The sequence below is a fragment of the Hippichthys cyanospilos genome, chromosome 8 (assembly GCF_059441005.1).
Source record: "Hippichthys cyanospilos isolate Australia breed blue-spotted pipefish chromosome 8, RoL_Hcya_1.0, whole genome shotgun sequence".
In the NCBI taxonomy this organism is placed as follows: Eukaryota; Metazoa; Chordata; class Actinopteri; order Syngnathiformes; family Syngnathidae; genus Hippichthys; species Hippichthys cyanospilos.
This window is the reverse complement of record NC_142376.1, coordinates 5,028,630-5,056,428: the sequence shown is the minus strand read 5'-3', so window position 1 is coordinate 5,056,428 and position 27,799 is coordinate 5,028,630. Positions and strand designations below refer to the sequence as shown.

The following is a 27,799-nucleotide window of genomic DNA, read 5'->3' as shown; positions in this document are numbered from 1 at the left end:
ATCCACCTGCTCTACGATATGACTTGTGTTCTCACCGCAGAGCAAATTAAACCCCCTCAACGTGACCCCACCAATCCGGGCGGTGGACATGGACAGAAACATCCAACCGCCATCAGACAGACCCGGCGTGCTTTACTTCATCCTGGTTGGTAAGTCCATCACGTCCCCCTCCGCCATTGATTTTTTTTTTTTACTCATTTAATCTTCCTCACCTCCGCTGCGACGACATGCTTTGACTTTTGAATGATCACCCTCGCTGCTCTGGCTGTGCCGTAAAGTTTATGTGATTATTTTTTCTTTTAATTCTTCATCGCAGGCCAACCGGTCACGTATCGTCAGTACTTCTCCCTGAACAAAACCACGGCGGAGCTGCGCGTCCTGCAGCCCATCAGCAGGGACTTGTATCAAAGGTTCACGCTTGTTATTAAGGTAAAGGAGGAATTTTAATGTGCTCATTAATGTTGCATTCGCCAAGCTGCCACAACTTTTCGTTTTGCTCATATTTTCAAGGCTGCAAGGAAGATTGATCGTCTTACCTTTGTTTGAAAGGAAAGAAAAACCCCTTTTGAGTTTTATCATCCATACGTTGTTCTGTTTGTAATTCTGTGGATTTTCTGGTCCTGATCCAGTTTTGGTCCTAGTGTTAGGGTTAGTTTTGATCATGGGGCTGATCTGGTTTATATCACAGTGTAGAAGTTAGCATTTATTCAGATTCTGCTGCACTTTCTATTTCGGTGTTTGGCTATTAATTAGCTTGTTCTTAATGTTTATTGTGGTTCTAAGACAGCTCCTGTCCCAGGGTTAGGATTATTTTTGATTCTGGTGATGATCCAGTTTGTATCGCAGTGTAAGGTTAGTGTTTATCGTGGTCATGGTCCAGTTTTTGTCCCAGTGTTGGGTTAGTTCATGGTCTAGTGCTGTAACATTGTAAACATAAGTGTTGGTGTTTATGTTGGTTCCGATCCAGTTTCTGTCACAGTGTTAGGATTTTGTTTCAATCCTGGTACTGATCCAGTTTGTATTGCGGTGTGAAGGTTAGTGTTTCTTCTGAGTCTCCAGATTTTATCGCATTAGGAGGGCTGGTTTGCTCTCCTGCTTGTCCAGTTTTCATCCCAGTTTTAGGGAAAGTTTTTTACTCCTACCCCAGTCCAGGTTCTATCTTGATTTTAGGGTTGGTGTTCATTTGAAATCTCAGCGTTTGTTTCCTTGTTTAAAATTTTGTTCATGGTGGTCCTGCTCCCCTTTCTATCTCAATGTTGGGTTTGTGTATATCCTGGCGCCTGTCCAATCCCAATATTGTTGGTTCCGATTGTTCAAGAGTTTTTAGCATTATTCATGGGATACGTTTTTAGATTGCTCTTTATTCTGGTGCTGGTCAAGTTTGAACCCCAATGTGAGTGTTTATTCTCTTACTGTTCTGATTGTAGGTCTTTGATTTAGTGTATATCCTGGTGCTAATCCTGGGCAAATCCCTGTGATACTGTTTTATTATTTGTGTTCCTGGTTTGAGTTCCGAAGACTATTTTTGACTAGTATATGAATACCTGATGCGGTGGTCCAGGTCATATTAAAGTCTGTTAGAGTTGAACTTTATTGGAGTGCTGATCCAGTTTGTAACCTGGAGTTTGGGTCTGAGTTCGACCATGTCCATCTTAATTTTAATCTTGGAAGTTGTTCATTATAGTTTGCTAGTCCACATGTTCCATATAGATAACCTCAATTGCTGAAGGCTGTCTGACCTTATCTAGAACCGCTTTGGTGATCGAACCTAAGCAGATGTGACGATTCACCGGGGGGAAAGTTAGCTTCTCTCTTGTGTGAATGCTAATTTGAAGTCCCCCCCCAACACACACACACACACACACACACACACACACACACACACACACACACACACACACACATCTGACATGATCATCAAACTGTTGACGCATCTGAGCGCTGAGTTGAGCTCACTTTTTAATGTGAAAGATGGGATGAGAGGAAGAGGAGCTAAAAGTAGAAGCAGAAACACTGGAGATGCATGCGGAGGATGCACAGCATTTTTGATTGACGGAGACCGGAGGTGGAGGCAAGGGGGGCACTCGCGAATGGGCACTAAGGAACCGGAGTGAAAATTAGACTTTGGTGTCTTGAGAATGCTCCGCATCACCTGTACCTCTGGAACAGGAAAAAAAAAAACTGAGGCCGAGAGAAGTCGTCATATCTGCCAATATTAGATTTTGACAGTGTGATAACGACCAAAAATATCAAGGTGTCACGGTATTACAGCGCTTTTCTCATTGAGCACAATCTATTTAATTTTACACAATAAAATAATATTTGACACATTAAATAAATGTAAATAATTTTCAGAATGCCCCAACATTGCTAAGCTTCTACTTATCTTCTGTGCTAAGAAGGTAAAAAACAAACAAAAATAACAACAATTGCATTCTAATTATTTGCATAGAGGCGGCTTATTGAGTCAACTCTGCAAGCTCTAGCGATACCATATCACAACTCCTATTACTGTCAAACTGCGCCATCTTCTCACGAATATCCACTGTGAGGTGCTTTAGACTGAAAAAAAATCCTCTAAAAATCCATGTTATCACCTGTAACCCACCAATAAAGGAAAACAAAACAATATTTTTTGAAACTTTAAGGCACAGGTGTCAAACTCCAGTCCCCGACGGCCGGCATCCTACATGTTTTCAAACGAATGGGATCATTGAATGATTGGGATCATTTTGAAGCTCCTGCAGAGCTCGCTAATCATTTGAATCAGGTGTGTTGGGGAAAGAAAACCGGGAAACGTGCAGGATGCCGGCCCTCGAGGACTGGAGTTCGACACCTATGCTTTAAGGGATGATGGTATTGGGAGACGCTCAAGTGAAGGATAAGCAGTGAATCATTTAGCGCCGCTTTTCTGAAACGGAAAGCCGGCTAAAGAGTAGACTCTCAAGAGAGTACCGCCCGTCTGCCATTTTACCAGCCTCAAATGCGCTATAATGTCGATATGGCGCATACACTTTATCTGTCAATGACAGCCATTTTCCCTGGGGTGTTTTTTTTTTTTTTTTCCCAGCGTGCGCCTTGGATCTTCGGGTAAGGAGAGAGTGGGCGTAGGCGCAACTACTGTGTGACATTGCGGTGGCAATGAAACCAGGTCATAATGTCATCCGCTAGCTTGACGGCGATAGAAAACGGCAATATGAAGTCATCGCACGTTCGGTTTGCATCGATTAGCGCCAATGACGACGGCCCGAGCGACGCGCGTAGTTGTCGCTCCGCTCTGCAAAATTGAGCCCATGTGAGGAATTCGTCTCAGGTCGTGGCTGAAACCCATGCAGCCACAATCTCTCATCTGTAGCCGCAATGTTTCCTTGGTGTGGGTGGCATGGTGGGCGCTTATAGGATGGAGCAGAACCACAGATTCAGTTTGATCCGGTTAGCCTGCTCTCAAGTCACATTTTGGTTGTGTGATAATGCACCACGTTATAAAAGGCAATCGCAATGGAGATAGCCAAGAAATAATTGATGCCTCTTTTAATTCCCGTTATCTGATGTTTTGATGTTACGAACCGTACCTACTGAGATCCAGCCTATTGGTTTATAACCAATCTTGTACAGCGGACCCCCGCCGTACGACATTAATCCGTTCCGCGGATTGCGAGGCAAAATGGTTGTATGGCGGGCAATAAGGGGGCATTTAATGATTCAAAAATACAGCGTAAAATAACTAACAGGAGGGACTGATGTTGAACTCACCAAACCTTTTTGAAACTGATTCATTGACCGATCCGATTCTTATTTTCATAGTCAAAGCAGATGTTCTGAAACGTCTTCTTTTGCTTAAACATTACATATAATCTGTGTGATTTTGAAATCAACTAATGATTACTGCTGAAATCCGGGTATTTAAACAAATTTGATTTAAATAACGGTTCTAAACGATTACTCGTTTCTAAAATAGTTGTCGATTAATTCGACAATGGATTACGAGTTGATCAATCTTGCCATTCTCCACAAATATATATATATATATATATATATATATATATATATATATATATATATATATATATATATATATATATATATATATATATATTAGGGGATGGTTGAATTGGAAATTTGACTTTTTTCACCGGCTTCCTCCCTTATTTCAAAACTTTAGGTTATGGAAACCTATATATTACCCCTAGGTGTGCTGGGTTGTTTATAACGTACCTTACATCCTGCCCACAAGTCAGCTGGGACAGAAACCTTCTCACCCACAATCCAAAGAAGGACAAAACTAGTAGTAGTATATAAAATTAGATTCTCAATTTTGGGTTTTGCGCCATGTTTCCGAAAGGGATCAACAAACTATGAAGTATGGGTTGGAAATGAATGAAAAATGTTCTCACAGGCCTTTCAGACTCATCAAAGACAATCCGCCGCGGTCCCGTAGATTTTGAGTGATGTACTTGCATTTGCTGGCTGACTGATGCACTTGTTGACGTGTATGACTCAGCCTGTTGCCCTATGTACAGAAACCTCATTGCCTTTTGCAGTCTGAGCATCTAATTACATCTCTGCTCACATAAGCGATGGCATCCATGCTAATTATTAAGGCCCCGTTTCTCAATGAGCCGCTGATTGAATTTGCTCAACTTTTTGGTGTCGTTTAAATTACATCCTGAGGAATGACCGCGCGCAGATTCCTCGCCTCCCACGCACGTTTTAATACATTGAAAATACAAAGCATTTTAACAAATGGTAGTTGGTGCCAAGATAACAAGGGAATGCGCCAAAGCACTACTTTTCTTTTTGATAAGATTATGGCATGTGTAAATGAAGCTCCTCCAGTAACTTCAACATAGTTCTTTTGAACAAAGATGCCTCTAGGTGGCGCCAAAGTAGTACATTTCTTTCAGACTGGGCTTTGATCGATGAAGCTCCTCCAATATCTTCAACTTAGTTCATTTGTACCAGGATGCCCCTAGATGGCGCAAAATTTTCTATAAAAAGGATTATGGCCTATTCCATTTCTGTAATGGCATCAGAGCACTACTTTTTTTATAAACACGGCCTGTGTGACTGAAGCTGCTCCTGTAACTTCAACATAGTTCTTTTTAATGACAGCAAATGGTGCTAATAGCACTACTTCCTTTCAGATGATTACACGCCAGATGATTACAGCCAATTCCTTTGCTTTAATGTCACTAGATGGCACCAAAGCACTACTTTTCTTTCTGGCATGGCTTTTTCCTAATAAATGAAGATCCTCCGGAACTTAGTGACATTATAAAATGCCACTATATGGCACCCAATCATTACTTACATTCTAAATGGGGTTTTTACGTGTTCATTTGCATAAAAATGTCCCTAGATGTCACTAAAACGCTACTTTTTTATTCTTAGAGGGCTTTGCACGATTTAAATGAAGCTCCTCCAATGTCTTGGTTCCTTTGTACGAAGATGCATCTAGATGGCACCAAAACACCACTCATTTTTTTAGATATGGTTATGGCTTGTTCCTTTGTGCATGAATGACACTAGATGGCACTAAAGCATTTTTTCTTCAGGCAGTGCGTTGGCCTATGGCCTATGTATGTTGGCCTATGAAGCTCCTCCTGTAATGTCAACATAGTTCCTTTGCACCAAGTGCACCACTCGCATATTAAACAGGGAAAAGGACAGTTTTTCAGGGAAGATGATTCATTTAAAGGCCTCACTGCATGGAATTTCAGTTAGGGTTGTCTTCTCAGGCCGAACAGGACAACGGCCACCCGCTGCCGGCCTACGCCGACCTCATCGTGGAAATCCTGGACGAGAACAACCAGGCGCCATATTTCCAATTCGTCACGTACCAGGGCTACGTTAGCGAGTCGTCCCCGGTGGGCACCACCATCTCGGCCGGACTCAACCTCACCACGCCGCTGGAGATCGTGGCGCTGGATAACGACGTAGAGGAGGTACAAAAGACGACATTTTCGTTTCTCACGTCAAAGAATAGCGATCAATATTTGTCCTCCATTCATGAGTCATCTCCCATGTTTGTCGTCATTGTAGCTGGCTCCCGGCGATACGCCTGTAGGTAAAAAGGATGCAAGCCAAGATGTCACGGGGATGTCCTGAGTTTTTCCAAGTATCAAACCTTAAATTGACAATCGCTATCTTGTATAAAACAGCAGCACAACTTTAACGGCTTCTTCATTCATGCCAGCATACCTCCTAATGATGCAGTATTAAATCTGCATTTCACTTCAATTTGGTTGAGTGTGCTGCGGAATGCGCACCACTTTGACACTCATCTGATTAATACGTGCAAATTTAGCGCAGATTGTAAATAGCTTACGATTCATTTGCTGACTAATGAAGCCAAGTTGGTGGTTGGATCTGCAGTCCCGCTCAGGACATCCCTCCATCCTGTGTGCATGGGAAAGTGATGGGGAATCCTCCAGGCTATTAAGATGATAGATCTGCTCAAATGAGCCTTTTTAAGGGACACCTGCACAAATAATTACGCAGTGAGGTGCAGTTTTGAGTAACTTGATAGGGGTAATACCAATACAACAACTACTACTACATTTACTACTACTTGTTATACTACTAATACGTTTCGTACTACGAGTTTTATTTTATTTTTATTACATCTCTACTACTATTATCACTTGTAATATCTATCGTATTAACACAATTACCACCATCACTACTACTATTACTAGTCCTTCCATTCCATTACCACTAGTGGTAACTCTACTACTACGACCTCTATTATTACTACGATTTTCTTCGCTAAAAGCACTTTTTCCACCACTACTACTACTAATTCCTTCCACTACTTTTACTACTTTTTAGTACAACTACTACCAGCATCGCTACAACTATTAATTTTAATATAACACATTTTACCACTATTACTATTTTTTGATCTACAAGTAGTAGTAGTACAACAAAAACAACTCCTTCTCCTACTATTGCTACTATTACTTTTCCTACATCTACTACTAGTACTACTTAAAATGAGCTTAAGGTTTATAGGCTGGTAGCTGTAGCAATACTACTACTAATATTACTATTTACTTTTTTTACCATTGCATTTACTGGTAATTATTATTTGCTTGTTATTACAATAATAATAATATAATATTAATAATAAGAATACAATAATGATAACAATAATAAGAATACAATACTACTTATGATTGCTAAAATTGTAACTATTACTTTTACTACCGGTACTACTGGTAATTATTATTTGCTTGTTATTACAATAATAATAATATAATATTAATAATAAGAATACAATAATAACAATAATAAGAATACAATACTACTTATGATTACTAAAATATGCTACTATTACTTTCACTACCCTTTCGCTGCTTCGATTTAACCTTTACTGTGACGACAACTACCACTACAAATACTACAATAACTACAAATACTATGAGTAAAATTACTTTTTTCCACCACTACTACTTCTACTTCTAATTTAATTTGAAATTTTGAAGCTATTAGTATTCAAACAAGCCAATATAATACTGAGGTCTATGCACAAATCCAACAGAGGTTGTGAAGTTAGCAATTTGTTTATTTTTTCGCTTGCAGTTTCCATGAAAATTGAGCTTAATTTTGAAGAAATCTCTCTCATATCAAAATATGTAAGGAAACAAACGCATCATGTTTTTAAAGATTTCGCCTCTCTGCAAACTGAGCATTATTATCTTTATAAAAGCAACATAACGAGCATCGCTTTGATTGTATTCTGAAGGTATACCTTCTGATGATCGGTAAATAATGAAAAATGTCAGTATGTTATTGAATTGCGTGTTTTATTGGAGTGCATTGCCGTGCCGCTTTATATTTTGCTTGCATTTCCAGTCCTGCTGTGTGTTGTTATTGCTTGAAAAGAGTCTTTCTGCCGTGCTTTTGATAACATAATGCTGTGTTTGAGAGATCATACGGCGATACAATTCTATATATCTTCCCCAGACAGACATTTACCATCCTCAGTTCACCTTTCAAAGCATCTTTTTTTTTTTTTTCATGCATTTCAGGAGAAAACGTGAAGGGTAGACACGCGGAACGTAATCAATAATACTCTCTGTTGTGATGTTTACCAAAGCAGGCTGGCAGAGGCTAATCGAACGCGCCAACGATCACAGCGGGCATGCTCAGACAAATAAGTTGTCCGATTCCGCCTAAGCTATTGTTCGTCGCCGGCGTGCATCTGATTTTTTTTTTTTTTGGGGGGGGAAATGGAGATTGAAGGAATCATCCTTTATTGATATTACCACGTTAGAAACACATCGATCCAGCGTTTCTCAGATTAGACGTGGGTTTTTACGAGCGCCGGCGTCGTCATGGTAACGCCCCTTTTCTTGGATCCCGTATCTCCGACGCCGCAAGACTCAAGACCCCATGCTGAAGATAACCCAGGACGACCACACGGCCATCTTCAGCCTGACCTCCGTTGGCATAATCCGCTACCTGAGGCTGCTGAAACCCGTGGACCGGGAGAAGCGGATGACCTACACGTTCACGGTACGCTCTTTCTACTCACCGCAATAAATTACAGCAGACTTTTGACCTGCGTCTCTATTTGTTTGTTTGTGGAAGGTCGGAGCAGACGCAGGGTCGCGCGCCATGCGACCTTTATTCGTTATTCTGCGGCACCGTATGTTCTCGGAATGTACGAGGCGTGCCGGGAAAGTTCCGGGGCCGCATCGGCAAACCATATCCAGTCAACTCCATCTCCGGAATCCGTATTCTAGAATTCATGGACAATTTTTACAGCATTTAACAATTAAAGCCTGTAGAACAGCCTTCCAATTACCGTAATTCCCCAAATAGAAGATATACTTCAATTCCCAAAAATGAAAGCCAAACATATGGATGCATCCTATGAACTGTAATTTATAAAGATTTACCGTACTTTCTGCACTATAAGGCGCACTGGATTATAAGGCGCACACTCAATTAATGACCACGAACAATGATTCAAATTGAATGTGTTACATTATCAGGCCTTTTGACTTTCTTGCAAAGTCATTGTATTTTGTTAATTAAAATACAAATACAGATGCTGAAAAACAACAAAAATCATAGGTGAACAAAACAGATAACTAGCACTGTAAAATGATCTGAGTCCAAACTAACTAAAAGTCCCATCCTAAAAAAAAATACAAACACACCTACACACACATGCACACAAATGATTTCATGTTTAATAATCTTCAGCAAAAATAGCCTGATCTTAAAATTTGCCCACTTCCCCTTTTCCCTTTTTTTTCAAAACAGCGCCCAACAGTGGCCAAGAGTGGAATTACATCTAAATAAAAGCACCCTGGACTTGTAAACAAGCAATTAAAAAGTCTCATCGTTTTAACATGCCGCAATAGCAGCTAGCCAGCAGGTGGCTAAAATCATTCTCATCTATTTGGACTTGCCTTTAAAATGTTACGGTGCCAAGTTCATTTTTTCAGATAAAAAGGATCCGATTAGAGATTTTTACAAGGCTTTAAAGGAGAGAAAAACTGGCGCTTGGTGCAACGGCCCTGTCGAGATGAAGCGCTGCTTAATCAGCAAAAGATAGCCTGCTTCTATAAGAATTGATTCTTCCTTTTTATTCTATCGCTCCACTCACCGCGTTTTCCTTATCTCGCTGCCAAATTTTGATGATCACTCGTCAATTTGGGAATAAAAAAAAACACTTTTACAAGTTGTCGCGTCGTCGAAGCTTTCTACAAGCGTCCTTAATATCGCTGCTACGCGTCGCTCGTGAAGTTTTTCGATTTATGAAATACTTCCATTTCCTGATGGATTAACCTTGCGGCAAATATACGCAAGGTGTCTAGCAATAAAAGCGCACTCACTTTTTCCATTGCGCGTACTGTATAATATCCATCTGGCAAAGGACAGATGGGGAAGACAGTTGTAAAAGAACATGCGCTTTCACTTATTTAATAATATATATATAGACAGTGGGCCTCCATGTTACGAGATTAATCCGTTCCGCGTTTGGGCTCCCAAACCTATGTTAAATAGCTAATGCGTTTAAAACCCTCGGTAAAAACATCAAAATTGTACATACATATTAAAATCGGTAGCAAAATAGTATAGTAAGTGCTACGTTTATGTAATATACATGTATACAATCAGAAAACATAAATTAAAAATATAGAAGGGATTTATTTACCTTTGAGTGGCGCTTGTTATGCCCATATTCTCTAGTAAGGCTAGCCTAGGCTATGCTAGCTTCGTATTTCTTGATTATCTCCAGCTTCGATTCCGTAAAATCATCTTCTTAATTGTCTCTTTAACATCACTAGCACTCTTGAGACCCATGGCTGAATTAAGCAGTAAAATACACGATAAATACAGTTTTGTAACCACTCAAAAGCGAACGAAGCTTTACCGTTCAGCCATTTTGAAACGAGTGAGGCCGACCAATAGCAGACCGCCATCTCCGTCATATGACGGCAATGGAAAATAAGTGCAACTACCTAAGAACACCAGCAAATGAAGACGGAATAACACAAATACAGCCAAGCCCCTAGGGTCATGACAGTTGTTTTTGTCGCAAAACCGGGAAAATACTATAAGGGGATGAAAAAACTCAGTATTCCACGTCGCAACATGAAAATAAGTTAAGCCAGGGACGCTGTAACACAGGGGTCCACTGTATTGTCATTATAGTTTTTATTACTCTTATAGCACACATTTGGCTAGTTCTGCTAAAAAAGCCAGTGGAAAAATGAATAATGTGAGACTGTAGTATTTTTGCAACAACAAAAAAATCTTTTTGGAGTGTTTTGAAAAATATTTTAAAAAGTGCAGTAATACCTATTCTAGAGTGCTTGCGAATATTGGGAATTACATGTAATACAAAATATATCGTCATAAAATATGAACTATATAGCAGTTCACATTTGTAGATTATTTGCCAATATGAATAAACATATGAAATCAAATAAGGTTAAATAGTGTATATATGAACATTATAGGATAAATACATTGGTCATATTGTTACCTAAGATATAATAATTAGCCTGGCCAACCTTATAATACGCCGGAGTGAAAAATACGTAATACAAAGTAATACGTATAACGTAGCTTTATTGGATTATATGAATGAATACATAAAGTATAAATAGATTGTTTTCCATTTTTCTCCTGCCTAAGCTGTCTGTCTGGCAAGGTGACAGCAAATCGACCCTGTGCAATTTGTGTCGCCCGCGCAGCTGGTGGCGTCGGACGGCGTCCAACGGAGCGGTCCCGTCACCGTCAACATCTTAGTCATCGACGCCAATGACAACACGCCCACGTTTGCTCAGGTGTCCTACAGTGTGGACTTATTCACAGACATGCAACCCGGGGAGACGGTGCTGCAGGTACTCACAAAAACATTTCCGTGCAATCCAAGGAATCGCTCGGCAACCCGCGACTGATTGGGCCGGTGTGTTTACAGTTTTATTCGTAAACTGCTATACTTTAATGATGTGCAGGCATATAAGAATAAACAGCCTAAAACATTTTGCAAAGAAGTTATGCAAAAATGCTTCATGTTCCAATCAATTTGCTATTAATTTAAAAATAAAACAAGATTTTCCTATGAAGGCATTCAATTATATTTGCTGGTGCCTGCATATATATATATATATATATATATATATATATATATATATATATATATAGATATATATAGATATATATAGATATATAGATAGATATAGATATATATAGATATAGATATATATAGATATATAGATATTACATAGATATTACATAAATTATTACCTATTTAATAAAGTTCCAAAGTGTGTATTACTGACTTAAGTGTTTTAGTGCCTGAAGAAATGTTTTTTTTTTACCTTTGGTACCAGAAGTGATTGATTACTTTAGCACTTAATTGTAATCGACTAGGTACAAAATGATTAAAGTTAATTGACTAAATCAGTACCTTGTTCATTTTGTATCAGACATGTTCAGACCCTTCTTTAGCCAAACACTTGGAAAAAAATGTAAATAAGTAAAAAGGAATTAAATGCGGGGGAAGAAAAATGTAAAAATACCTCTTTGGTATTGAATGAGTTAATTTGCTCTTAACTCGTTCAATGCCATGGACGTATTTTCACGTTTTCTTTTTTTAAGAGACCAGGCATCCAATCCCAGATACTTAAGTATTGATTTAATACTTAAGTATCAGGAAATTAATTACAGTAATGTACTTAAGTATCAATGTAATACTTAAGTATCTGGGATTGAATGTCAGGACTCTTTAAAAACGTCAAAATACATGCCTGGCAACGAATGAGTTAATTTTAAAAGAAAAGTTTACTGTTTCATTTGTGGCATTAAAAATAACTCAATTCCATTTGCTAATACCTCTAGAACCCCTGTTAAAATCTCATTACCCCTGAAGAGCTTTCATGTACCCCCAGGGGTACTTGTACCCCCCCCATTTGAGAACCACTGGTCGAAAGCACCTGGCTTTGAAAGCCCACCGTAAAAAATACACAATCAAAGAGCAACACCATTTGCAAAAAAACCAAAACAAAAACCAGGCACTTTCCTTCCAGCTTCAGCACAACAGGATTTGTTTTTTGAACGTTCTACCTACTCTGATTATGTTAATGGCTTAGGGACATTATCCCCCCTGAATCCATTAGCTCGCTAGCTGCTTTAAATATCACAGTTTGATTGCAGCTGTGCGCAAACACGCCGGCGCCAATTAATCGCGACGCACGCCCATCCGAAAAATGTAAATCATAACCCCGTTCGGCTAAATCCACCCATGCGGGGACTTCCGTCTTTTTCCATTTCCTCCCCGTTTGGAGTTCCGCCGCGCTCGTTTGTCTTTCTGTCCCACTCGCAAAGGTCGAGTTTAATCTGTCTTAAAAAAAAAATGTCCGTTTGGCCTCGGCGAAATGAGGCCAGCGGTCGGCGAGTGTTTGACGCGAGCGCGTAACGGGTTTTTATAAGCCGGTTATGAAAGTGGCTTAGCAGGCAGGTTCCTCGGTCTGTTTTATGTTTGCCGCACCGACTTGCGCATGAAAACCGGGTGCGCTTATTTGGGGCCCAAATTTGGCGCCGTTTGAAAGATGTACGGAAAGGCACTGGCGATTACTCGCCACGGGCCGCCGCCGAGTAATTTGCTGAGCCGGGCTAATGCCTTTTGAAATCAAAGCCATATTCTTAGCTTTCATTTGAAAAGCGCGGAATCCATTCCAACTTTTATCGATCTCTATTGTCGACCGGCCCGCGGCGAGGATTTATCTTCAGCGGACCACGTATACCTTTAATGTCCCAGAACAAAGCTGGCGTTTTACTTCGCTAGCGGCCCGGACGTCAAAATCGGTCCGAGTGGTTTTCACGCTCGGCTGACGCTTTCTTTCCTGTCTCCCCGCGTGGAAAGTTGACGGCGGAGGATGCTGACCAAGGGCTAAACGGACTGGTGACCTACGAGATCCTGGCCGGGGCGCAGGGTCATTTTGTCATTAATAATCGCACCGGCCGCATCACGGTGGCGCCCGCTGTCAACCTCGTGGTGGGACGATCCTTCGCGCTGACCGTCAAGGCGTCCGACAACGCGCCGGAATCCCTCCGAAGGTACGGTGGCCGTCACGCAACGGAAAATGAACCGAAATGGAGGCGCAACCAATTAATCGATCGGTATTGTTAATCGATTCATCGTTTTGAGACCTAAAACTGTCCAAATGCTCGGAATTTCATTGTCTTGACCGGGAATAGTTTTCTTTAGACCTCTATAAAAGAGACAAAATAATGCCGATTAATCGATAAAATTATCAACAGAATAATGGATTATTGGAAGAATCGTTAGTTGCAGACTTTCACGATAGCGCCGTTGGATGTGCAGATGAATCGATGGGTAGGTGGAAGGGTTGTCACAGTTCTGAATTTTTCATTATAGTTTTTATTTCATTCATTCATTCAATCTGTTTTCAAGCAAGTGTTCAGATTACGTGTTTTAGATGACTTTTTTTATAAGTTTGAGCATTCTTTTGATATGTATTTGGTGCAAGAAAATAAAAGGTCTCTCTAAGTTTTTCGTAAGCTACAATTTTCAAACGTCTTTTTGACCTTCCTTCTTCTGTACAGATGTATAGAAATACCAAATGATAAATACCAAACATATTTTGGAGGATGTTAATTTATAAAGTTGAAAACTAAAGACATTTTCGTTATCTTGGTATGTGGTTAGGGTAATTTCCGGTTGAGAGTTTAATTTATTTTTTTTTAGGGCTCATAGCTGTTATTTTAATAATTAATTAATAATTGATTTTTTTGACTACTCAAATAAATTCACACACACACATATATTTTTTTTTCCCCCCAAAAATATATTTTTTCCCTTTTAATTTAATTCAATTTTTATTTTTTTTATTGACTCATTTGTTTTGTTTTTGTTGTTTTTTTTTCTCCAGAAAATAAATGCACAAATATTGATCCAACCCAGGATTTCTCAATTTTATATATTTTATGAAGACCTCCTGGGAAAAGGAAAACCTTTCCTGCTCCCTCATTTGCTGCACAAAATATAAATAAGATTATTATCTATAAAAATTGCATAAGCAAAAGACTTAACTTTCAACATCTTTTTACTACTTTTTACAGCGTTTATACAGGTTACAGGTTAGTCTGAAATGGAAAAAAATAACCAAGTGCATCACAATGCCTGAAACAAACAAACAAAAAAGAAACCAATCCTTATTTTATTGCAATTACACTTCACATGGCAAAAACAAACTGTCAAGATTTTAAAATTTTGGGTGTCTTAATGATTATTATCAAAAATAACTTGCTTAATGTGAGTATTGTTTAGATGTATTTTAAATGTTATACCTTTATAAAACAAGACAAAAGAAAAAACAACAAGTGTCCTCTGATCAGGAGTTCCATCACAACCGTCTACATCGACGTGTTGCCACCTAACAATCAGAGCCCACCTCGCTTCCCGCTGCTCGCTTACAATCTGGAAGTGAGCGAGGCCACGAGGATTGGCGCGATTCTGCTCAATCTGCAGGTGAGTCATTGCTTTCTCTGGGAAAATCAATTGAGACATTTACCCCCCATTATCGAACACGTCCGAATCGTTGCATTTTGAAATTTTACACGTTTTTAATCATCTGCTGGAAATTTCAGCTCCCTAGTATTTTTTCGCATTGATTTTTTTTTCTGATATAAAAAAATCAACGCAATCACCATGAATTGTAACATAACAAAATGAAAGCATATAACATTACGTGTCACAATTTATTAATACGCTCATTCATGTTCTAATTACTTCCTTCTTAATTTGAAAACGATACTGTAGCTGTTTTTTGCAAAGCATTGAGTTACATTTTCTGAGACCAACAGAAAGCCTGTTAACTTTAACAAGTCTTGTAAAAAAAAAAAAAAAATACAATGCTGTATATGACCAGCATTTATCATCATTTCTACTGTATTTTTTTCGTAGAAACAGGTGGAATGTGTGTAATGATGCATTGTTATTCTGCACATACAGTCCATCCTTGATTTGTTTCTTCTTTACTCATCCGTACGTTGATGCTCAATCGGGTTGCTCAGCCTTCAACCCGAATGGCATTTTAGGACCTTTAAAGGCCCCGTGTTCTGCTCTCCCTCCAGGCCACAGACAGAGAAAACGACCCCATCACATATCACATTCTGAGCGGGGATTCCCAGAAGGTGTTCAACCTCTCTGAAACGTAAGTCCGCTGCTTTGTCTCCTGTGCGTTGGCTGCTTTATAGTTTTATACATAAACAGATTGTCGGGGTTATCAATAAGAGAGACTGGAGACAAAGAACACAAGCTGAGGGAAAATATGCTTTGTTCTGAAGAGTCCTTCTGCACCTTTGCCTTTGATTTATTTTTCAGGAAGGGTGTGGTTTACAATGTAAATCCGTCTTTGGTAAACATAGTGTGGATTGCAAGTAGGCGTGGTCTGATAACCGGGTTGATGATTTACTGCGGTGATGCCTCTGCAGTAAAATATGGCTCTCAAAACACAACTTCAAAAAGGGCAAACATGCTCCTTTTTGATCAAAAGCACAAATTTTTCCCATGCTAGTCAAACAAACTTGCTTTCTTTGTGATTTTAAGGGTTACGGGCGATAACATTTAAAAGAATTTTGAAAATATATTATCATTTTAGTACTTTTTTTTCAAATTTGTGTGCCTCACAGCGGTCATTCATGTGATGCAGTTCAGTGACACGGTATCGCTAGTGCTTGCAAAGTTGACTCAATAAGCCGCCTCTTAAAATAATTAGATGGGAATCCTTTTTTTTTTTTTCCTTAAACCTTACCAGTGATAGGCACAGTGACTTACTAAAAACAATTTAAGGACAAGAATGCTAATGTCTCCCATATATTCAACATTCTAATAACTTTTACCTCACCCTGCGCAAATACCGATAATTAAATAGATGGCTTATATATGTGTTGACATTTGATTGGTTGGTAATGTAAATATGGCAAAGCATCCGACTGAAACTGCTTGCAGAGACGTGCTTCTTTGAAGAGGGGAATCATCATGAGCGAACGCTGTGCATTCGGAGCTGCACGCGCAGCTACTTTTCTCCTGTCCAAAAATGTCCTCTTTTCAAGCCTCTTTGATGTCTCCGAGACGACAGCGCATGAAACGCCGCGTGACACGATTCTCAGAAAAGGGAAGCCGGTGTAAAAGCAAAACATTTGAGCTGAAAAGCTATAAAAGCGTCAACGGGAAGATGGGTATCAAGGTGCAGGCTAGGAAAAGGTGAGGAGTGAGGAGTAGCGCCGATGCTTATGTGTGGACACATAATACTTTTGGGGTATTTTGATCATTTTTGGTCATTTTTTTTTCCGCTTCATTCTCGCAAGATTTTAGCCAAGGGATGGCACACTCCTGCTAGTGTGATAACTAAGTGGTCCTGCCATTTTGAACTTTGAAATGCCGTCACCATCTGGGTGAAATTTCAGCTCCCCGGTGCTTTCTTTCAATGCTTTCCTTTCAGCGCATTTGATGGAAAGATGAAATGATTGATGATAAACGCCACAAGAATCTCCAAAATGACCATCACCCCCCCCCAAAAAAATATGGTGACACCATTTGGGTGAAATTTCAGCTCCCCGGTGCCTTCTTTCAATGCTTTCCTTTCAGCGCATTTGATGGAAAGATGAAGGGATTGATGATAAACGCCACAAGAATCTCCAAAAAGACCATCACCCCCCCAAAAAATAAAAAAATAAAAAAACGATGACACCACTTTTATTTCCTGTGAGTAGGACATGAAACACAAATAGAAGTTTTCCAGTCGCCTTGTTCCCTCACTCAAAATCAATATGGGCATATAAAACTCCCGCCCCGCCCCGCTCCGCCGCCTGTCGCGTGGCGAGGAAACGCCATGAAATATTAAGGTGCCGCCTCGTAAATGAGGAAGTCAATTTAGAGGGTCAAGACGCGAGGAGACTCCTGATGCACGCACACACATGTACACGTGTGCCTGTTTTATCGCTTGCACTGGTGCTTCATTTTGCAATATTTTATGATATTTTTTATGTTTTTTGTGTATTTAAGTCCATACATTCAATCCGAAGTACCTATTTCAAATTTTAAGGGAGGGTCTAAAAATAGCAGGAAGTCAGAGTAATATGTAATCAAATAATTTAGGTAATTAATTACTGTCTTACTCCAACTTGAAGTGATGAAGTGAAATGTAATTGATTACCTTAGTTAACTACATTTATAATCAGTTACTTTAAGTAATTATGTAATCGATTACACTTGGTACTGAAGAACTTAAGTGGTCAATTACTTAAGCAATAACAATCAATTATTTTAGGTAACTAACTTCAAAAGTGATCAATTACTTTAGGTACTAATGTATAAAATTACTAAATTACTTCATTACTTAAAGTAATCCATTACATTAATACTTGATTACATACATTAATTATAGTACTTAACTAATTTGGTCCCAAATATCCTTAGACTGCACTTTAGAAAAATATGTATGTTTGTATAAATATTAATAGGTTACATAGGACTGATTGGACTCTAAAGAAACGTAAAAATAGGCCTTTGGGATTGAATGAGTTGGAAACTGCTGCAAAGAAAGAAAATTAGATGTAATCTGTGCGTAGCAGCATACTGTTCTACGCTCTCGAAACATTAGTGGGATTTTAGACAAATATCTTCCAAGCTGATGTCAAAACCAGTAGTGATGTTTTGCTAGCTAAAACAACACTTAGTTAGCCTGTTTTGTTTTGTTTCAAAAGTGATCAGTAGGAACAGCAGATGTGTTGAGTCGAGTCGTTTACATTTGTTTAACTGCTTTTGAAAATTAATTGGACATCTCGCAAGTCTGCGCGGGGCAGTTGTGTGCTGCTAGTTGCTAACGCTGCTAGCATCCAGTACTGCCCGCCGCAACAAGCGCCGCTAGTTGCTAATGTTGGAGTTTTTAAGTAATTAAGTCTTTTTGAAGTAGACTTTGAGCAATTTCAATTGATTTCAGGAAAATGTGGTGTCATTGACTAAAATCTGTGCTAGGATCAAGTTCATAATAAATCAATTTATTTTGAAGCTGACCCTCTCACTATGTTGGCAGCATGTTACTTTCGTACTGTATTGAGAGTCAACACTTATTGCTGTTTATTAGCTTGACTTCTTCTGGTGAATGTACACTAAATAAAAGCGAATACATGTACTAGTTTAAGTTAAATAGCTCAACTCCGTTAATGATGACGTTATTCATCGGAATTAAATGTTTCGGTACAACAATCCCGCACAAATGTGACACGGGATGCACATACAGCAGACTACATTCGAAGCCCTTCACAAACACCCAAACAGATGCCAAGCGGCACATTCTGAATTAAGACTGATTAGCGACCACTCTTGTTTAGCTGTGCATACAGTTGAGACTTGCAATTTTTCAAGCTTTGAAACTGTCCCCGCCAAAACATTCTTGCGCTGATGAATTTCCGGGCGACACCGCGCATATGCCGCTGCTTGTGTTCAGCTACTATGAAAAATGAACGTGCCAGTCGATTGCCTCTTATAAACAGGAAAGGCCGGGCTAGAGGGTATATATATATATATATATATATATATATATATATATATATATATATATATATATATATATATATATATATATATATATATATATATTATACAGTATATCAAAATTAAATTAGAAAACACTGACTCACACCGTCTCATCGTAGCTGACCATGTCATCTCTTTTATGTTCCGACTTCCCGCCGGATAACCGTAAATTATCCCGTTCACCCTACCGTATAGAGAAATCAACATATACGTTCATAAAGTAGACATAGCTGCAGCTCAGAAGCTTGATTGATGCCATCTGTGTCGCGGTATGATATCATACTGTCCACCTCGACTCTGTATATATTGATTCACATTCTTTCACGACATCATTTATCCCCGTAAAACTGAACAGTGGTCAATGTATCATTCCGAAATGTAGGACTCAAGTCAATTTGCGGCCATTAATCGGGTCTGAAGTGAATCATTAGCGTGACAGCTGTACATTTATCACATCAGAGGTCTTTTTCGCTTTAACTTCATTTTTTTCTGTCCCTCATTTGCATCTCATCTCAACAATAGAGCGTCGCCTCCTAAATCGTGGCTTATGTCTATTCACATTTCGGCTTGCAAGTGGTTGTCTAAAACAGTGCAAACATGAAAAGGAAATTATTGTTTTTTTCTTTAGATGCAATCAAAATTTAAGAAAACACTAAAAGTACCTATTTCTCAGAAAAGAAGAAGCTACATCTCTGCTCTATTTCACTGTATTACGTAACACAGAAGTGAGAATGAACGAATGTTCGCCAAAACAGCAGGGGCCCCAAAATTGACCCCTGCGGAACGCCATACAAGCATGGGGCATAACGAACTCTACGCAACCAAGGCTAACAGATTTCTGTAAATCTGCCAAAATCTGTAAATGAGCCAAAAGAACACTGTGGTAGACAGAATCGAACCTTACATGGCAGGTTAAAAAAAACACACATGCATGTAATCTCCGGTGTCATTAGCCAGGAGGCTGCAATTAAAAACTCATAACTCAAAAACTCAAGTCCGACTTTCATCAATCTAACTCATAAAACTCATCAAGGCAAACATTAAGAACTTTCCAAAATTAAAAGGTTACTCTTCTGTCTAAAATAAAATAACAATATTGATTTTTCGTAATATTTTTACTCTTCTTGTAAGACACATTTTACTTAATGTACAGCACTTAGTATGCAATAGTGGTTGTTTTGAAGTGCTCTATAAATAAAGCTTAGTTGAGAACCTTTTTTGGGTTTGGTCATGTGACGTTCAAGAGTTGATCCATGATTGGTTGTTTACTGAGTCTTGAGCACATGTGACAGACACAAATATCGCTGTGATTCATTGTTACCTGACTCTTGAGCATAAATGGTATCATTTTGTGGAAAAATATATTTTTTAAAGAGATTTAAGATTTAAGAAACATTCAACACAAGTGACTAACAGAAGAAGACAAAATAGCGCTCCACTAATAGCATGAAATGTGTTACGAAAGGGAAAAATGCGAGTGATTAAAAAAAAAAAAGCGACTCTTTGACCGTGCCCCAAATGAGGGAAATGACTAAAGTCCAGAAAAAAAAATCCCCGCACATGCAGCAACAGAAACGACACTACAACACATCTTGCACAACATGTTGATGGGGGAGAGTCCAAATTGCGTTTGTTTTGGAAGCAAGTCAAAAAAGTGTGATCGATCTCAGCTTGGTAACACGAGACTGCCAATGGGCTTCAATTAGTCCAATTAGCAATGCAAAAATTCAAGAACTGCGTCAAGTTTGTGGTTCAGGTCATGAGAGTGTTGGTCACCCGTGCAATGCCTTCAAAATATCTATTTATCTATCTATCCAGATAGCTAGCTATATTGCTATCTCTCTATATAGCCACTGAGTTAGTTTGATAGCAATCTAGATAGCTAAGGTGCATAGCTAGCTAAATAACAAGCTAGCTAGCAATTATCCATCCATCCATAGTATAATTGTAAAAAATATTCACTTAACTGCTGAAAATCGCAGCAATTGCCATTGTCCACCACCAGATAGCAGCACTCTATTTAGCTCGGGGCCAAATGTCACCAAAGAAGAATGAATTCAGGAAGTAATCGAAAGCGATATTGTCAGTTTACTTTTTATCCCTACAGAAAGCAACGGTCGGTCATTTTACAATGTACATATTTGGCGTTATTATCGACGTGTGTCGGGATTTACGTTTGAAGCCAGGCTGTTGATTTTACGCTTGCTTTTCATGATCCATTTACATAAACTGGATCACAAGTTTAAAAAAGACTGAACAAATGGCATTTAGGAATGAAAAGGTCATCTGTTTAGTCATGTGTGGTCCACAGCAGCCTTCAATTAGAACAGCAAAGGAAAGAAAGAGGACGACGGGGAATTGCGGCAGTCATTATTCTAGCCGGGTGTTCCGATGCATTTTGTTTGTGGTCCTAGCGGATTCTCCCCTGGGTTCCATTGGTTTGTGTGCGCCGTGCGGCGGCGAGCGTTTGTATTAATGCACTTGCACCCGCTTCCGCCGGCGCGTGTGTATGTGTGCAAACAAAGATAATTCGGCGCTCTCCTCTCGGGAATGCGCCGGCCTCCGTGCGGAATGCCTCCCGCCAACAAATTGTAGCTTGTGACTGCAACCGCTACATGGATTGCTGCTGTTTAAAGGGAAGCGGGGTAAAGTTTAAAAACCCTTTGCCCAAAAACCCCGTGGCTGGAATTCATCCATAAAGTAAATAAAATTACCATCAAAGCACGCTCATGACATATTCATGTGCTTACAAGGGGCAAATAATGCAAAAGCCTTTTGTCCTCGTTGTTTGTGAACATGGGCGCGAATCTGTTGATTTTCTAGCGTTTTGATTTTCTCCACAGGATCGGGCTTCTAATTTTGGAAGAAGCTCTGGACCGAGAAACCAACGACCGCTACCGTCTGGTCGTCACTGCCTCGGATGGCAACCCCGGAGGGGTAAGACATAAGTTGTTTTATTACTGCTGTCACCGTATGTATGATCGTACTCTTATATTGTTGACTTGGACGGATAATATTTAGACAAAGTTTTAATATCCCTTGCAGAAATGTCAGTTAAACTCATTCGTACATTTTGACTTCAATCAAATTTTTTTTTCACCTTCATCCGAGTCACCGGATTTCGAGGATCTGCTGATAACGAAGCCCGATTCGATATCTTGGCGATGTATTAGGGGTGGAAGAAATTGTTTCCGAATTGTCCTTTTAATTTTTTTGTATTGTTTTCCATTGTTTGCAAACGCTATACTACACCTTTTATGTAGCTAGTGAAGCAGCATATACAGTGCATTTTGGAGGGGAAGAAAATCTTGAAAAATTTTCGTTTGTTTACCAGATTTCCGTTATTTCAAAAATAGTACTAGGTTAGTCGCAACTACAATTTAAAAAATACGTTATTTATGAATCTACAAATAATATATATTGCCGTGCTGTTCGAAACTTTTCAACTCCTGATTTTTTTTTTTGTTGTGTGTGTCATCAATCCCTCAACCATCAGATAAGTGTATCGCACCCTTGAACGCGTTTCTCTGCGTCCCACCGATCGTCTTATCCATCCATCCATTTTCTATAGCCGCTTATCCCCACTGGGGTCGCTGGTGCCTATCTCAGCTAGCTTCGGGCAAGAGGCGGGGGACACCCTGAAGTGGTTGCCAGCCAATCACAGGGCACACAGAGACAAAATATCAATCGTGCTAAGGACAATTTAGTATGTCTAATTCACCACTTGGGGAGTGGGAGGAAGCCGGAGAGAACCCATGCGGGCACGGGGAGAACATGCAAACTCCACACAGAAAGGCCAGACCCAGGTGGATTTGAACCGGGACCTTTGAACAGGATAATTTAGTAAGTCTAATTCACCACTTGGGGATTGGGAGGAAGCCGGAGTGCCCGGAGAGAACCCCCGTGGGCTCGGGGAGAACATGCAAACTCCACACAGAAAGGCCAGACACAGGTGGATTTGAACCGGGACCTTTGAACCTTTGAGGCGGACGTGATGTTCACTGCGCCACCGAGAAGCCCTTTGATCGTCTTATAAACCATCGTAATTTAATTCATTGTCACCGATTCATTGGCCGAGTTTGGTCAGTTGTCTCTTTTCCAGGTTTTTTAGTTGATAGCCGAATCTGAAGTGTCTCTTCATTCCCTGGCAGAGTGAAGATGAATCCATCTATTTTTTTTTTTTTTTTGGCGGCGTGAGTGTAAGAAGTAGTCAGGAGGGAATGGCTCTATTCATCTCAATATAGATGGACAGATTGCACGAGCCAATAACCTTTACCTACGTCGCGCGAGTTTTACTTCCAGGTGGAGCAGAGGGAAGCGTCGCAGGCACAAAATAAATTGCCGCGTGACTCGGGTGTGCCAAATGTCAGCGGCGGGATGAAAAGCCGTCGCAACAGGAGGGGAGTTAAACGAGGAAGGGGGCGAACCCAGAGCTCCTTCTGCTAGATAAAGTACTGCCAAGAAGGTCGGAAACAAAAGAAAAGATCAAAAATATGCGGCGAAGGAGGGGGTGGGAGAAACGCTGGATGTCGAAAACGTAATTAGCATTGGATTGTGGTAACCACGGCAACCCGTATGGCGCTTTTCCAGTAGCCCGGTTTCATACCGGCGTGGCCTCGCTCGGCCCTGAGTGGTTACTTTTCCATCAGAACCGAGGAATTACAACGGAAGCACTTCTTGGAAAGGTTCGAAAACGCGAGCCGTCCCGGGCCGAGCGGAGCCGCGTGATTGGCCGTCGGCAAAGAACCTCTCTGCGAAATTGCGTACTCAGGTTGAAGTGACTTTTCCAGACACTTTGCATTTCAACGCTTTTCGTTTTGAAAAAGTCCACTCGTGTTGCTAGCAAGTACGTTCTGATGCGTTTATTCAAAAGCGAGGCTCCGTTTTTTTCACTTTGTGTCGCAAAATTCGATTTGCCAAACTCTGAGGACCTTTTATCTTAATTTGATGTGAGTCAGATGTCAAGAGTTTTGCTATTAAATCTCATTGACATGGAGATGATTACTCAAGGCCTCCTCTACTCGTAGCCATGGCTATTTAAACCCGAATGATTTTCCCTTCTTCATATGCAAAAAAATTCCATTCTATAGCTTGTTTATTTTAAAAATCGCCGCTACACGAATCCACAGTGGGGTTTTTTTTCATTCACAAGCATGCCAAACCGCTAGGCAGTACAGTAGTTTCATCAAAATCTGTCCAATTAGAAAGAACTTCCATCTGTGACGTCACCAGTGTCGACATCTTTGGCGGGAAATAAAGGAGCTTCATGACGTATGTTTTCAGTTTACGATTGCTACATGCAAACGCGGATCATCCGAAAAATTTGGAAAATCTCCACTTTGGTTGGAGGTTTTGAGACCTTCACTTTTAATGGAAAAAAACGGGCTGGTATAACAGGTCAAATGATGAAAGTCAAATTTTCAAACTTTATTTGCCGGTTGAAATCTAACATCTTCCATACGTCCAGCGGAGCTTGTTCCAGCTGGAGTCTGTGGGGCCAATTTCGAATTCAGCATACCCAGGTTTGACGTTTGTAAGCTCGACCACCTTGCGGGCTCAAACACCAGCCGGGAAGACACTTTTTTTTTTTCACCGTTGCCCTCCGCTGACGCCCTACACGGGTCCTAACAGCATGATCATATCCACAGCTTCTGGTCAGGCTTGTCACTTGAAAAGCCGACACGCAGAAAAGGCTCCTCCCGGATACCGCCGAGCTCCCGCGTTGGACTTTAAATAAATAATAGCCGCTCGTTAATCAGGATCTCGACTCTTGCGGCTTTGACGAGAAAATTCACGCCAGGACGGTGACACTAATTGGCTGCAGGTCTCGGGCAAAGTGAAAAATAAATAGAGCCTGTCACTGCCGCCATGTTGATGATAGCCCGCCGCCGCATCCCGCGGCGCCGGATCAAGCGGGGCCTCATGCGTGACGCTTTCCATCGTGTCAGCTCCCACGTGAACGACCGTGGTGAACGACCGTAATTACGAGCAAACAAAGCCGACAACAATTGCGGATGAAAAGCCCCTCGAGGACCGCCAGAGCGAAGAACTGGATCGCTTCCTCCGGGATGGACTCCTGCGAGTGCCAGGGCAAACTTCAAACGTACGTCAGTTGGGAACTCTTGCTAGGGCCGACCACTCCCACTTCACAACCAAGACGGACCGTTTATTCCATCATTAGCATATGGCTTTGTTCCCCGCCAATCATTTTTGGGTTAGATGGTGGAAACGATGCATAAACATCCGGCAATCCATCATTAGTGGAATAAACAAATGAGGGAGATTAAGGGTTAATAGGCAGATCAGTTGTGCGTAGTAGAGGGTGAACAAAGGGTTAAGAATCATGTAGAAGCATTTCAAAGTAAGTCCCAGTGGTTGGAATTTAATAAAGACTCTTGGGCATTATAATTGAATTCCTTTGTTTGAGTATGAGATCTACCAAAGCCGTTCATTTTCTATTGAGCTCGTCCTCATTAGGGTTGAGGATGAGCTGTAGCCTATCCCGGTTGAATTTGGGTGAGAAGCGGGGCGCAAACCCGGAGAGGTTGTCGGTCGTTCGTCAGGCGCGTAAAAATTGAGGAAATACTTGTAAAGTAGTGCTTCACAAAATTACAAAACGTTTGTGACAGACGGACGGAAGAGAAACCTAACATAACTTCGGAAACTTTACGACGTAAAGAGTTTTTTTCATCCAGCGTTTTATTTATCACTCGGCGGTAATGTTGCGGAGTCTATCGGCCCATCACTGACGGACGCCAATTTTACAGGCGAATAGACGCAATGGACGACGAGAACCCGCAAAAATTAGGCAAACGGAACATTAACAGAAAGTAGGTGTCTGACCACCATTGGTTCCGTCGCTCACCATCGAGGTGGGACGTCAATCATGGCCTGACGGACTCTAACTGAACAGCGAGGAACGACAAGAAAGCTTAGAAAAAAAGACGGGCGAAGAATTGACAAAGTAGGTTTTTGCCCGTTATTGTATCCGTGACGCACCAGCAAGATAGAAATGAAACGAATAGCGACCAACGACAAGAGAGCTAAGAATTGACAGAAGATGCGTTTTTATCTGTCATTGAAGTCGTCATTCACCAACAGAGGCGGTCAGTCAGTCGGAGACTTGCCGAAGAATGACGAGAAACGTAAAAGAAAAAATGAAGTCGCCTCTAAATTCAACATTTACAAGCCTCTGCTTTAATCCTGAAAAAAAATCCACATTTTGCCCATTACAGATATTACAAAACAAACAAGTCACCAAATCATAAAATAATGATGTCTATTTAAAATATTTTTGGATAAAGAAATGGAAATGAAAACATGTTTTTTAGCATCTGATTAATACATTAATAGACGAAGTCAGTATATGAATCAATTATTAAAATAAACACCAGTTTCACCCCTAATGTATTTCAAAGCATTTACACTTCGAACAAATTTAATTTCTGTTGGCAGCCTTTTCTATTCACGTGCAGCACAACAGCAAAATGCTGCTTCACCATGTTTACTCTGAAGGTACCGTATTTTCCGCACTATAAGGCGCACCTAAAAGCCTTAATTTTTTTAAAAAGCTGATGATGCACCTTATAATCAGGTGCGCCTTATATGTGGATCAATTTTGAGATTGGGATTTGTAGATGGGGAATGAAAAAGTAAGATTTACACGTTTCTTTTGTGTGTTTACATTTGAACAAGTTTGGTATATATATTGGTACATATTGACATTTGAGTTTTTATGCTATTCAGAGTTTAGAGTTATCATTTGAATTATTACTGTTATTACTTTGAGTATTACTATACTGTGATTAAAAAAGTTTTCAAATGTCATTAATTGAGGGTGCGCCTTATATATGGAAAAAGTTTTAAAATGTCATTAATTGAGCGTGCGCCTTATAATCCGGTGCGCCTTATACATGGAAAAGGTTTGAAAATATGCCATTAATTGAGGGTGCGCAATATAATCCGCTGCGCCTTATATATGGAAAACGTTTTAAAATATGTCATTAATTGAGGGTGCGCCTTATAATCTGGTGCGCCTTATACATGGGAAAAGTTTTAAAATGTCATTAATTGAGCGTGCGCCTTATAATCCGGTGCACCTTATACATGGAAAAGGTTTGAAAATATGCCATTAATTGAGGGTGCGCAATATAATCCGCTGCGCCTTATATATGGAAAACGTTTGAAAATATGTCATTAATTGAGGGTGCGCCTTATAATCTGGTGCGCCTTATACATGGGAAAAGTTTTAAAATATGTCATTAATTGAGGGTGCGCCTTATAGTGCGGAAAATCCGGTACTATGACTGAGATGTCCGTTCCTCTCCAGACATCAACAACAACAGTTGACATTATTGTGACGGACGTCAACGACAACGACCCTGAGTTTGACCCCGCCGCCCCCACTAACTTCACCGTCCAAGAAGAGAAGGCCAATCTGTTTGTGGGACAAGTCAAGGTAAGTCTTACCACATGATGCATTTTAGTTCACCTTTTTACTTCTCTGGTGCTTCGGGATGACCCGGCGTTTCATTTTCGCCCCTCGGATTGGACTTTAACAGCATAATTGATCATAATACCGACTTTGTTATTAGCGCTTTAAATGATTCATCACCGATTTAATGATGAAACCATGAAAAAGGTGCATGAGAATTAATGTCTACAGCCGCTAAATTGTTCGATAAAGCAATAAAATCAATTGCTCTT

General features: G+C 40.2%; 1 protein-coding gene across 4 annotated transcripts in view; it reads left to right on the top strand.

The window, feature by feature from the left end:
* Positions 1 to 27,799, top strand: part of LOC148419908 (protocadherin-15-like) — a 226,850-nt gene that overhangs the window by 115,596 nt on the left and 83,455 nt on the right. For all 4 annotated transcript variants that reach the window (XM_088421421.1, XM_088421419.1, XM_088421420.1 and 1 more), the window contains 10 exons: positions 41 to 149; positions 317 to 429; positions 5,739 to 5,945; positions 8,386 to 8,520; positions 11,220 to 11,369; positions 13,394 to 13,587; positions 14,890 to 15,022; positions 15,628 to 15,707; positions 21,937 to 22,030; positions 27,423 to 27,551. In XM_088421421.1, coding sequence (XP_088277547.1) covers positions 41 to 149; positions 317 to 429; positions 5,739 to 5,945; positions 8,386 to 8,520; positions 11,220 to 11,369; positions 13,394 to 13,587; positions 14,890 to 15,022; positions 15,628 to 15,707; positions 21,937 to 22,030; positions 27,423 to 27,551 — 1,344 coding nt within the window. The remainder of the gene's footprint in view (positions 1 to 40; positions 150 to 316; positions 430 to 5,738; positions 5,946 to 8,385; positions 8,521 to 11,219; positions 11,370 to 13,393; positions 13,588 to 14,889; positions 15,023 to 15,627; positions 15,708 to 21,936; positions 22,031 to 27,422; positions 27,552 to 27,799) is intronic.